Source organism: Scleropages formosus, chromosome 11, assembly GCF_900964775.1.
Source record: "Scleropages formosus chromosome 11, fSclFor1.1, whole genome shotgun sequence".
Classification (NCBI taxonomy): domain Eukaryota; kingdom Metazoa; phylum Chordata; class Actinopteri; order Osteoglossiformes; family Osteoglossidae; genus Scleropages; species Scleropages formosus.
The window spans coordinates 19,529,263-19,543,405 of NC_041816.1; the positions used below are offsets into that span (position 1 = coordinate 19,529,263).

The window sequence follows — 14,143 nt, forward strand, 5'->3', positions numbered from 1 at the left end:
GGTACATTACAGGCACAGAAACACCTGCCTTCCTTACTTGTGGACAGCGGGGTTGTGACCAACTGAGCTCTTCTTTTCATTTTCTTGAGGTAACAAATGTTCCTGAAACTGGACAGATATTGAACAGGATCAGTCCTCCTGGGTCCTGGGTTTGCCAGTAGCATTACCTACTGTTGGAAAGGCCTCGCCATCCATCCCACTATATTCCCCAGTCAACACATTTAGCAGCACAGGGTCTATGGTCAAGCAGACTCCTACAGGCCAAAGAGTTCTTTTCGATTGCTGGTGGTTTTACATCGACTATGCACATAAGGCACAAAGTCTTGTGTATTTACATATATGCGTTGCTATAAATTTGAGCCACTGATGCACAGTGACCGATATGATATGCGGGAGGGGGGGAAAAAAACATTCTTGATCACATCTACTTCAAATTTATTTTGTAGTAAATACACTTGATTAAGAACGCAACATGTCTGGTTGTCTGTGTTGACAGAATGGCACCAGGTACATTTAATTTCAGAAAATTAAATGTTAAAATGTTAAATTACTACCAGAAAACATTCTATGGCTTTATAAGTAGACATGCCATTTACAAAATTCCATCATATCTGCTTTCAATTTGTACAAAAAGCTTCATAAATATATAAAAGTGGGCCTTCAATGGCCTAGTGGGGACAGTCTCTTTCAATGAAACAGCTTAAAACTCAAGGAGTTATATAATCAGATTTGCTATGGCACCAGTTTTAATCAATGATCTCTACTCGCTCCCTGCAGGACCCATTTGGATAATGATAAATGCATTTCAATTTATAGTTTACAGAACTATCAGGCACTGAATATGTAAATAAAATATTATTAAAAAATAAAGAAAAAAAAAACCCGGACTAAATTAACAATAAATCTTGTCTGAAGCATGAGGTATTGTGGAAATACAGGAACTTTTGTCTATTTTTCTTTTTTTTTTTTCCTATTTTTGGAATAGCGCAGAAATCACATTAAGTAAAAACTGATCACATAAAAAAACTACAAAACAACGATGTCAATAATATAATTTTCTATGAGAAAATTAAAACCTATTACATGGCAGTACATTGACATGGTAATAAAAATCATCCTCAAAATAGCAGCAAAACACTTATATAAGAGAAAAAAAAGCATTGTTTTTTTCATTTTACAAGTCATGGTAATTTGCTGGGAACTCCTCCATAGCAGCTCAATATAGGGAGCACGCACTCCCAATTTTTCAATTTTTTTCTCTTAGTACAATCAACACCTTGATTCACCAGTTACTCACTTACATCTTGCCATCGCCTTATTCCTCCCTCAGCAACTTCAACTATTCTCCCCTCTAGCTTCAACCTTCGGTTCGCTCTAGAACTATGCAAAAGAGTTTGTGCAAAAGTCTTCCAATAGCCACTAGACATCTGTGTTTGCAGGTCGGGAGATGCATTGTACAACACTTTCCTTTTGCCTCTTGTCTTGTTTTCGCCAAGAATGCATCAATTCTATGCGGAAAGAACAAGGGTGTTTTTTTTTTTTTTTCCCCTCCGTTTTCAACAACTTTTTTTAAGTAGGGCCAACTGACTTCGAACAGAACTTGCATGAAACAAACACTACCATAGACACCATTTTTTACACAATTGTGCACTTAGCAGTTTAAATAGTGAATGACTAAGAATTCATTCCTAACTGGCCTCGACAGGAGAGTAATTTTGCAATAAATAGTCAATAATCATTAATATAACTATAAATTACAACCCTTAGTGTTTAAAATGCTTCTGCGGCAATGCAAGTCAACATCGTGTGTTGCCTTCTGGCTTTTTCCCCACACTCGTGTGAAACTGTCTACCGTAGTTGTTACGCATGCTGCTCGTCTCCGCGCTTCTTGCATTATTCTCCGTAAAGCCTGTTGTCAACCTATTGGCAAGGCCACTACATATTTCACTGACAGGAACCGAATTTAGCTGTGTCTCAGTGTACGTATCCCACCTTACGGACCCCGCTCGTGGCATCCAACACTCCCTAAAACGATCTCTTCTCAGCCAAAAGGAAACAGAAGCTGTGTTCTCAGCATGGAGGCTCTGGGCAGAACAAGTTCAATGCGAGATCCCTCTCCTCTTCGACCGCGTCTCTTCTTCGCCGCGTGACGCCGCGGCCGCGGCGAGCAGCTCGGCACCGCGGCTTGGAGCACGTCATTATTCGCAAACCATCCCGCTCTGTCCTCATGCGTGTTTTTCCAAAACAATCAGCAATGCAGCCTTGACTGAAAGTGCTTTCAGGTGGAATGGTTTTGGACAATAAGACAGAATAAAATAAAACTGTGGATTGCAACAGGAGCCGTTCCGAGATTTTGGTTAAAAATCAGATTATAATTCGTTGAGAACTGCTGTATGACGTCAACATCGAGAATTACGCAATAGCTTATCTTCTTGCATAAGCTGAGTTCGAATATGCGCTTGACCGGATGCACAGGGACCGTGCTATTTGTAGACCGCATGGCCAAAGCTCCAGCAATCCACAGCCTTCTAAGGAGGAACAGAATCATGTACACTAGACAAAATAAACTATATGGTTACATTAACCATTTCAGATGAGAGGAGGGTACACGCTACGGGCTCTCAACTCTACGTGTCAATATAATAAAGTGACTACATGCGAAAGCTGGAAGATACAGTTAAGCGTGCTGTGAGACACAGGCAATATTTGCAAGAGTGTAAGACTACTAAGGAAAACAAGGAGAAAAAAAACCCTCTTCTCATTTGAAAACAATGTCTGACATTGGACACTTCCTCTGAAGACATCGACATGTGATTTATACCTACATTTCTTCTCTAATAACTCCGTAGGCACAAACAATATGCGCTACAAAAAACTCTTATGAGATTGCTGTTTCGTGTAAATGTCCGTTGCGGTGTATCGCTGTAAGCTGTACATACACTCAATTTTTTTTTTTCTCTTTTTCAGAACAGTTTTGTGTACTTTTTTAAAAACATTTTGGACATTTTTCTAGTCCCCCCCCCCCACAATGGGCCAAAAGGAGGAGAGCAAGCAAAGGTGATGGCAGAGGACCCAAACGGCATCCCTTCTTATATGGCAGGCTTGTTGGCGAGGCGCTGAAAGGCTGCGACGCTGGTCAGTATAAGAGCGTGTGTGCTGGCTAGATTCCGGAACAGCTGAGTGGGGGAGAGGGCGCAGCCTCGTTCATCATCACAAAGCCTCCCTTAGGGATGATCTCCGGGGGGGCAGACAGCCACAGCTCAGATATTCACATCCCTCACATCTGTAGGAGTGCAGGAGAGGTCCGCCTCATCCTCCACGCCCTTAGTGTCCGTGGAAACGCCGTGCTGCTGTTGGTGTGCCTGCCGCAGGCTGCTCTCCAGTAGGGACTCGATCTGCTCCTGGCATGACCTCAGGCAGTCCTAACAGGAAGGACACACACACGGAGGGACAGCGTCAGAGCAGCAGTGGGCGCACCCTTTTGCCACAGTTATTTAAAAAAGAAAAAAAAAAAAGAAGAAAAAAGCACAGCTCTGGGGCTTTAAAGTTGGGACTTAAAACATTACTACCCCGTTCAGAGACCCCTACCACCCACCAGCATCCAGACATTCCAGGCTCCCATGCATTCAGCTGCTGTGAAACAGAAGCACGGGCCTTTATCATCCACTCAAACCTTCTCTTTATGCAGTTTTTTTTTCGTTTTGTTTCCGAAAACCAGACAAAATGCTGGCCCCCAGCCGCCGCACACGATCCAGCTGACACTCGGGAGGGCCACACACAATCTGACGGCGGCCCTCGGATTAGCTGCGGGTCGTTCTGTGCAAAGGCACGGACAAACCCTGCCGCCAGACCCCCGCTCCCCCTCGCCGCCTGACAACTTGGTGACCCCGACCCCACTCGCATCCACATGACTGCAGTGTGTGGCGTGGATTGTTGTCCTCAGAAAGTCTGACTGCCATTGACCGCTGCGCTAATGCACGTCTTTCAGACCCCTTCGCCTTCCTCTTACGTCAGCAATCAGACATCAAAATGAAGCGTTCTGATAATAAATGAGCCCAAGTAACGGATGCACCGCTCTGTATATCACTGCCGCAGCGACGAAATCCCCATCTTGGGTGTACTGCAGGGGACCTTCCCGCAGATCCTTGATCACTGTCCTCCTTGAGTAATTAAAATGTGCGAGAAAATCACCCCAGAAGTCGCTTAACAGAGCATATGACTCAATGTGTTTATGGTACATTGTAGCGCAGTGCTTCCCAGCCTGCTATCTGGATGGGCCACACAGGGAACAAAGGCGTCACATTGAGCTGCTGTGCCCCCGAGTGGGAGGCTGGGAGGATTAGGACGAAGACAAAAAGCCATGAAAGGCCAGAAACCAAATCTGGTCCAGTACATTCCTGGCCCCTGAACAATGGAAGGTAGATCAGTCCAGTTCTCCCCTATTGGTATACGGAAGGGGAAGAGATCCACTCGGGCAGGAGGACCATTGCCCTGAGGGTCCTGATTCCAATTATTTTGGTTCTAATTACCTTTAACCATAGAGCCAACAGGAAACTGAATCCTTACTAGCGTGAAAATAATGCTCGAAAGCTGTATCCTTGAGTACCATTTTCATTCAGTGTGGAAATAGTTATTGCTTTACCTTCTCAAAACTGAATTTGAACTGAACAAAGTGGAATAATATATATTTTCTGAACAATCAGCGTACAGTTAACAATAAACTGTTTTATATAGAGCCTTTAACAGCAGCTTCTCAAAGTGCTTTACGGTAAGAAGGAAATTCCATAGCATGCAATAATAAAACAATAACAATAATTTATAATAACACTCAGCATAAAACAAAATGAAGAAAGAGAAAGCAGAAAATGGAATCATTCATATATATAACTTCAAAGCAATTCTGAACACATGGTTCATAAGCTTGGATTTAAAGGTGCCCAGAGCAAGAGATCCCATAGTATTTTTGTTGTGAATTCCACAGGTCTACATTACAATAGAGGACACGTGTGACTGTCAAGTTTGTGTCTGCTTCTCATGTTTCAAAATAACATCTACACCACACCAGCAACTGCAAAATGTAACCAATATCACTGCACTAACATGGTACTGACTTCCATAGTCGTAAAGTGAAACGTTTAAACTCCACCATGTGCACCACTGCACACCCTGGTCCACTGAAGCTCCTGCCTCAAACACTCTGTATCCCACCAGTGGACTTCTCTTAACAGCCCGTACATGGCAATAGCACTAATGTGGCCATGGGTTCCTAGCCCATTGCCCCGCATGGTCTGCCTCCAAGCCCCATATCCCCAACTGTGCTGTCACCCAGCCCAGGGAGCTTGTAGACCTGCCTAGTTGGTGAGTCTTCCTGCACAGCCATTGAAAAGTGAAAGAATACTTCACAATAAAGCCCAATTAGAGCATTAGAGCCCATGAATAAGGAGCCCTTGGAAGCACTTGACACAATGAGGAGCCCTAGGGGGGGAGGTGTGGAGACCATGGAGCCTTGTTTATGGCCCTTATCTAAGTCCTGCTTTCCTCTACCACCATTATCTGCCACTGGCAACTCCTCAGCCATGATGGACCAGAAAATGTGCATAATTGTGAACAACTGTGATCAAGGTTGTCCTTTCATTCACAGTTAATGTCTGTGTGAGGTGTTGTCAAGTACATGTCTGCGTGTTTTTGGCTTTGGTGCGGCCACCCACCGGGTCACTCTTGATGACTTGCGACAGGAAGTCGGTGAGGCTCTGGGAGGACAGCAGGCTGTCGGCGCTCTTGAGATGCAGGCCCTGGACGGCTGCTGCCACGCTGCCAGCCGCCACCATTGAAGGCGGGCAGGCGATGAACTTGATGTCTGGAGAGAAGACAGAGACCAGGACAGAGGCCCGTTAGTCCATGGTAGCAAGTAGCCCAAAAACAGTCAAGTGTCAAGCTGCTGATGGCTGTGGAGCAGACAGTGGTTTGAAACTGAATCTTTAGCGCCTCTCTTGATCCTCCTGAACCTGGTAACGGGGAATAGCAGGGGGCTCTGGGGGAAGGGATCCCCGGAACATAAAGGGAGGCAAGGCCCTGACAATGCACCACTTCTCTATAATGGGTGGTCTGGGAGGATTCTGCAACAGTTGGGGGTGCTCTGAAATAACACTGCGAAACCTGGGAGGTGGAAGACTGTAAACCCTGAAGTGGCTCTCACTACCCCACCATTAGCCTTTCCCTGCCGCATACACTTTCTTATTTTTATTTTTAAATGTTACTCATTTAGCTGATGCTTTACTTCAAAGCGACTTGCAAGGTTAAATTGCTTACAGTTATTTCACCCACTTATACAACTAGGTAATTTTACTAAAGCAAATGGGGTAAGTATCTTGCTCAAGGGTACAACAGCAGGAGATGGAGGCTCTGTCCTCTTTGTCATACAGCACCAGGTCATTACACAATGTGCGTGTCCCTCTCCCAGAAAGCAAGGGGCCTTCTCTCAGCTGGTCCTGAAGGACAGGGTTAATCCTTCTGCTCGGGTTCGTGTGCGCAGGGACACCCAAACCAATATCCTTTTGGTTTTTGGGGAACAGGGTGCAGAAGCAGTAAATCTACATCTGAAAGCTTTTAAAGACTCCTGCACTTCATCTCTTGCTGCTGAGCTGCCATGCTGTCAACTGCAGATTAGATTCATATTCGGCGACAGCTATTCATTTTAGCATTTTAGTTAGGAATCTTCATCTGTTTGCACATGTAATCGAGTCCCTTCCTTGGAAGTCAGAAAAAATGTTATCGTTGTCAGCACACCGCTGAAGCACCAGGAGTGGTTGGGTTGGACAAGTTCTACCTGTAACTGTCGCAAAGGGAGAGGAGCAGTTAATCTGCTCACCTAGATGTTCTCTAACCTGCTCCCCCCTCCCTAATAACTGGCGGGATCCTGATTACCTTGGAAGCCTCTGCTTGTAGACCAAAGTTATTTGTTCTCCCTCCCACTGATGGTGGGGATGGGGGAAGCAAATAGTGAAAATATTTCAGACAAATGAAACTGAAATATAAAGTGTTCATTTCTCCACGCCACTTCTCCGAGGATGTGACAAGTCAGAACAAGTCAAAATACTTTCAGCAAATCTTCCACGACACGGAAAAAATACAAGAGTTCCTGTTGTCAACCTCTTCTCTTTCTATTGTCTACTCTGATTGGGCTTGAACTGCCATTCTGGCTGTAAGCAGCCATTATTCCACACTTCATCTCTGCTGTTTACCAGTGTACATTGTTCATTACTCTAGTTTTTCAGGTGTTCTCCACTGACTCTCACTTTCCCATCTGCTGAAGTGGTCAAATGTCATCTCTACAGAAGCCAGAGTGAGTGAACTTTACCACAGCACCGTGACACACCAGAAGCCAGACCTCACTCACTGAAGCCCCTTGTGTGCCCAAAGCATCGCGGAGGTTTGCTTTCATGACGACCCTGCTGCTGGACTTCTCTTCTTCAGCGAGGGCGCTGAACAGGTGAACGATGCCTGAGCTCCACACTAGGTCAAACTACCACGTTTCAACCAGGAGAGGGAGGCAGAACGTCAGGCCTGCAATGCATGAACTTGGGCCCCAGTGGTGGGAGATAAGAAAGCCAGTAACCCAGGCCAGTAACTCCTCAGCTAGAAGCTGCTCTACTCACCACTGTGTTCTCATCGCTCAGAGATTTTCTTTAAAAAATCCAACAGCATAACCTATACTCTGAATAAAACCCCCTCTGCATGACTGTAAAATATCCACCGTCATGGGGGTAGCTTCATAAAACAACACATTACTGATGTCATTCTAATCTGTGGCACAGTGAAACAGATTTAAGAAGTAAGAATCAACTTTATGAAGGAAAAGCCAACAACCAATGTGTTTCTTCTCTTTTCACCTTAATTCCCACTCTTCACCAACCACCAGTGTTAGCGGGTTCAAAAATCACTGACATTCTTTCCATTCCATTAGCGAGCTGCTCTGGCAGCCAGGAGCAGAGATCCTCCCTCCCTTACCTGTAGCACATAGAGCCACAAAGGTCTGCGCATGCTTGCGCAGGATCTGCTTCGTGTCCTTCTGAATGGGCAGCTTGGTGAGGAAGTGTTCAATGAAATCGTGGGGAGTTACTGATGCTAGATCCCATTTCAGTTTATTCAACGCCAGTAGTTCCATTTGCTGCAAAAAAAAGTGAAAAAAAAAAAAAAAAAACAAGAAGTGAAGACCTGGTGCAGCAGCTGCTAGAAAAAAAGTGAACATATAGGAACTGGATATTTCACGTTTGACCGCTAGAGGGAGTTGTGGCTCTATGGAGAACAATAGGGAGTCTCGAGAGGAGCGCAATACATTAATTAAAGAACAATGCTCCAAATTTTAAAACTCAAATAGTTTTTTTCTTTTAATATTTGCATGCCTAAAATAAAAAAATACTACATCACTTGCATCAGCTTAATCATTTTACATGAGCTTTTTTTTTAATACCAGAGCTTTAAGGTGGTTATGGTTCATAACTTAGTCAACTGTCCCCAACTTTCCTACAATAGACCACATTAACTGCTAAGGCTGGGTTTTGACTGCAAATGCTACTGTAGATGCAAAAGGACAGTGATGTGTGCAAATTTTCTCAAGTCCATTTACCAATAATTCGCTGGGTCTGATGGAGTTGTCTGTGTAAATGCAGAGTTTTTCCGCTGTTAGCGGGATGGTCTCTTTCATTTTTGACGCCAAAAACATGCAGGTAGCTCCCAGTAGCTGTAATCTGGTTTTCTTTATGGGTTCCACCGACAAAAATCTGTCAAAGTAATTCATGGCCAAAGGAAAAACCTCCTCTTCACATTTCTGCTCCTCACACACCTGTATTCAAAGACAGGAAGAAAAGAAAATCAATTCTAACGTTGAAAACACATAACGGTTGCACGTGCGCGTTAATTAGAAAAAAAAATGTCAGTTTAATTTATAAAATGCAAAAGGAGAGAGCAATATTTCGCGGTTTATAACAACGTTTTTGCAACTCTGCGTGTTGCACATATCCTGCACACATTGATTGCAATATATATAGTTTCCCCCCAAAACTTTCTTGAATTGCATTTGGGAAAACGAGCTCGAACATATAAAACTACTGGTGCTGGAACAATTAGCAGGGAAAAAGTTTTTTAGTTAATGTTTTCAGCCATGGCTTTCGGAGGCACAAAGGTGGCGTCCAGCGCGAGGCTCGGGCGAGAATTTTGAAGTTCGTCATCTTTTCAAAAAATATTTTAAAATATTTTAAAATTGTTACACTGGTCAAAAAAGGTATGAAAATGTTGCTCGGGACACACTTTATTGGATACGTGCAAAAACGTCCAAGTTTTTACGAGAGAACTTGGTGAAAATAACTAAAATTCTGAGGTACCGTTTATTTCCAAGGAGCGTGCGACATTTCCGTCTGCGGATATCGCACACTTTCAAAATTAATAAAAAAATATTTACTCGAACAAAACCTTAACAAAAAACACATGTAAATGTTGGAAAACGTGTCAACTTTCAGACGGTGCCACTTATAAGAACATCTTTCCAAGAAACGCGGTGATATTTAAGACGGATCGGATGCGACCTTTAAAAGTCCTGCATTTAAAGCACGATTGTCGAGCTATAAGACAACTTTCCAAAGGCAAATAACACATTTACCTTTTCCAAACGGCCACGAAATTTTAGGAACAACACTAACAAGCGAAGCACGCTGTCACCACTCAATTCGTGTCAACTGTTAGATTATTACAGAATTTTTATGATATTAAAACACCTCTTCGCTAAAGAACAAACAAAGATGGCGCGTTACAACACTGGCACGAGCCGCACTGCATACGTGTACATCGGTATTAATTTAAAATAAATCGAAATAACACCATTTTCGCCAGCTGCCAGACTTCAGAGAGAAACGAAATTTTTGCATCGCAACAAATGTTTTGGAGCATAACCCCACGGTTGAAGCGATCGAGCCCCTGGCTGGCTGGCCGCAAGAAATAAATAATCTGTTAAAGCGGCTCTGGAGGGGTGTTGCTTAAAGTCACAAAAATAAAAAATGAGGGTAAGAAAGAAAGAGGGACACGGGAAGAGTGGAAAGGCATCGTCCTGCAGAAACACAGTTTACGCTTTATTATTATTATCATGTCATATGAAGACGGGCGCTCGTTTCCGTAGCATTAAAAGTGGGTCCAAAGGGCACCTGGAGAAGTGGCTCCGGCATATGATCGGATCCTGCAGCAGAGACACGGATCTCAACTTGCTGAGGAAGACAAAAAAGGAAAAAAGAGCAGTAAATTTGGAAGAAAGAAAGAAAGAAAGAAAGAAACAGACCTCCAGCATCCAAGTGGCGACTATTTTGCGCATGTAGGGCAGGATCTCCTTCTGGACACACTTGAAGTAGTTGGCGGACGGGAGGTAGCTGTCCTCCGCCTTGAGCATGGTCTGCAGCACCCTGTCAGTGAGCAGGTTGCCGTCCCGGTAGGCTCTCCGCACGCTCTCCGCCTCGCAGCACAGCAGCTCGTGCTCCATGTCGTCCCCGCAGCGCACCGACACTCGCACTGACACTCCGACCGCGGCCGCTTCCACACTCGCTCTCCCGCGCGCGCTCCCTCGCTGTGCGCCTGTCGCGGGTGTGTGTGTGTGTGTGTGTGTGTGTGTATGTGTGTATGTGTGTGTGTGTGTGTGTTTGTGTGTGTGTGTGTGTATGTGTGTGTGTGTGTGTGTGTGTGGTGATGCTGCCTTGGGCTAGCGTCGCGCACTGCTGAAGCCCTCCGGAGGCTCTCAGACTTGAGTCTCCTAGACAAAACTGCCCCCTTTAGTGCCGCGCGCGCGGTGACGTTACTGTTGTTAAGGTGGGAGGGGGTGGGGGGGCGAGAGAGAGATCAAAGCGACTCCGGGCGTGAGCGCGCGAGCGACGGAGAGAGGGAGAGGGAGCGGGGGGGGGTGAGAGGAGGGAAGGGAAGGGAAGGGAAAGGAGGGGGGTCTTAAAGCGCTATCCCACACACGTCCGAGTCCTTCCCGTCGTCACTAAAACTTTGATTAGCAAGGAAACGGGAGGTACCCTGGGTGGGGGGCAGAGTGTGTGTGGGGCCGATGAATGCGTGCTTATTGGCGAGCCATTGACTGGGGAAAGGCTGCTGCTGAGACACTGACCAGACTCCCAAAATTAACATTATGCATAATTAATTTACAAGAATATCATATTTTAGGAGTATTGCTTCTATGGTATCTCGGTAAGAAATATAGGGGACGAAATAAATGTACATCATAATTTACATACTTTTTTAAGTAATATCATATTTTTCTTTAACGTATGATGGTTTACAAGGGCCAATCAAGACTTCCAACTATATATATATATAATACTACTTCTACTACTACTAATAATAATAATAAGCATTTATCTAGTGTCTTTGCCCAAGGCGGCTTACAGTGTTCAGTAATGAACTTTACTAAAACTAGTAACTACTTTGCCTGCAGTCTTGCCACATTATCATAATTATGTTTTGTATACGCATTTATATACGTTAAGAGTTCTTCCTTCTCAAAGTGCGTGGGACTTAGGAACAAAATAAAATGCAATCTGTCTGTTATGTCAGGCGACTGAAGGTACAACACTGACGAAGGTATAAGCACTAAACGTTGCTTGTTAACAGTACCCCTGGCCTGGCAAAAAAAAAAAAAAAAAAAAAAAAATCCTGCAGGACAAAGCTCGGCTTCTGCGTCCTACAACGTGGGACAAACTGGAATTAAAGTTAGTAGCACAACCCCCTTCGTGCTTAAATGGGAGGAAACCAAGATGAAGTGAACACCAATGGGGGAATCTTCTGTTACCAGGCAGATCTGAGGCTGGAGCTCAGCTGGGAAAGACTTAGACCAGCCCTCAATATCCGAAATGAAGAAATGTGCACAGGACGTGAATAACTCACAGTCTTATCCACATCAGCACTCTTTCATACATTAAACGTAGCTTATGTGAACACTTTCTTACGAATGCCTATAATAATACTGACGGTTAGCTTATCCTGGCGCAAAACTTTTCAAATACATTTAAATTAAAAATCATCGCAGCAAAAATGTTCATGTTAAAATAATTGCATTTCGCTATGTTCAAGCACCATGCTTTATGTCCTCATTCTGTCATTGATGTAAAATTTGCGTAAATTACTCCTTTAACAAATTACTTAACTGTATTATTTAGCATATCCTGTACAACCTACTCTGTATCTTTATGGCTCTTTAAATATTACGCAATTTCCTTATGGTCCCAAAATGTTGCCCTATGTTTTTAAAATTCATCGTAAGACTGATAATTACAATTTTCTTCAAGAATAAATAAACTAAGAAGTGGATTATAATCAACAATTTTAATTAATTATTTTAATTGGTGTATGATGATTTCATAATTTGCGCATTTCTCAGAGGCGTACACGTGTGTACGGATTGTAGGAAATGCACTAAGCCTAAATCATACTTATTTAAAGTATCGGAATAGCTGATGCATATTTACAAAATAAAAGTAAAGTTTTGATAAGCAACAGATAAAACTTTTCTTCGGGTACTATGACTTTAAGTGCCACTGTCACGTGATCAGAAACTGGCTCTTAAAAATTCCTTGAATTCCGATCTGCACCATGTTAACAAGGCCTTTGGTACAGTAAAGGCTGTAGTAGGAGCGCAAACGATAACTGATTACCGTCTAACAGTGGGAAAAAAAAACACAATAAAAATGTGAGCCAGATTTACCTGACTATGTGATGATGGTCAATATATTGAAAATAGAAAATATGCCAGCAACAGTATTTCAGATATAACAATTTTTTATTTATTTTAAACATGGTTAAGCTTGTACGTGTCACTTTCTATACATTATTATTAATAAAAGGAATTTGCAATAATATAGTTTATTAAGAGGAAGCAATTAAGAGGAGCAATATTTCAACATTATAAGCATAAGCAGTGGAAATATATAACATGTTGCTTTAGTATTTAAAACGCGCTGGGAATAATTTTGTGGAAAAAAAAAAAACTGCATTACAGCAATTAAGTGTTTGTAATCGATATCGGTAAAGAAGTATCGAATAAAAAAAAAAAAAAACACTTGAATTAGCAATGTATTCCACGGACAGACGCCACCAAGAAAGAATTTCTTATGATCACTCAAACAATTGAAGGGACCATGTGATTTTTTAACTGACCGCAGCTTTGTGTATTACGGTAAAGGGGTTGGCAGGAAACAGGTATCGGAAGCTTTGAAACTCTGTTTAGGCTTAATGAATGATTCACTTTTGTGAACAACAGTCAATACATTCAGTGGGAGAAATTGAAAAAAAAGCTAAATGAACGGTGCATAACAAGAGAAACTGGATGATTTTAGTTGTGTATTTATTTTGTACCATGTTCCAGCTAAAATAGTTTTTAAAAAAGCTCAAAATTAATAATTAAGCATATTTAATTAGCAGTTTATTTCATGGGCTTTAAATGAAGGCTGTAAGTTGTTAGTTTCTGCAGAAGTGTCACTACTTTCGCAAACCATGAGTGACCCCCCTGGTTTACAGTATTTCTATGTAAATTTTCTGCAATGATCTGATATAATTTTATCACTGTGGTGGTGATGTAATATGTATAAAATAATCCAATGAATTTCAATAAGTATTTGACCTGAGCAATAGGGTTTGCAATGAACCAGAGCCTATCCTAAACATTGAGCCCAGGGCTGAGGGGGGGTACACCTTGGACAGGACACCAATCCATAGCAGGGTAGCCACACATAGTCATTCATCCATTCACACACTATGGGAAATTTAGAGACCCCAGGTCACTTGAACTGTACGTCTTTGGACTGTGGGAGAAAACCTACACAGACGCAGGGAGAACATGCAAACTGCACACTGACTGAGGTGGAAATCAAACCTCTCTTCTCGCACTCCATTCAGGCGCTGTGAGGCAAGAACACCACTGTGCTGCCCCTGTGGAAAACGATGGACGTATTTGCTTTGTTAATTGCACTCAGTGTTTCCTTGCTTTTTTGGTATACACATTTCTATTTTCATTTACATTTATGAATTTAGTGGACATTTTCTTTTATGCAACGTACAAGTCGGAGTAAACAAAAGTGCATTTCACCAACAAGCGGGGTGATAGAGATGA

The 14,143-nt window shown here is 42.9% G+C and overlaps 1 protein-coding gene across 1 annotated transcript; it reads right to left on the minus strand.

The window, feature by feature from the left end:
- Positions 1 to 1,016: 1,016 nt before the first annotated feature.
- Positions 1,017 to 10,821, minus strand: ccnd1 (cyclin D1). The gene is made up of 5 exons (XM_018763882.2): positions 10,325 to 10,821; positions 8,627 to 8,842; positions 8,008 to 8,167; positions 5,709 to 5,857; positions 1,017 to 3,422 (listed from the first exon to the last, which is right to left on the minus strand). The coding sequence occupies exons 1-5, from the start codon at positions 10,520 to 10,522 to the stop codon at positions 3,261 to 3,263; spliced, it is 885 nt and encodes a 294-aa protein (XP_018619398.1). The 5' UTR covers positions 10,523 to 10,821; the 3' UTR covers positions 1,017 to 3,260.
- Positions 10,822 to 14,143: the final 3,322 nt, after the last annotated feature.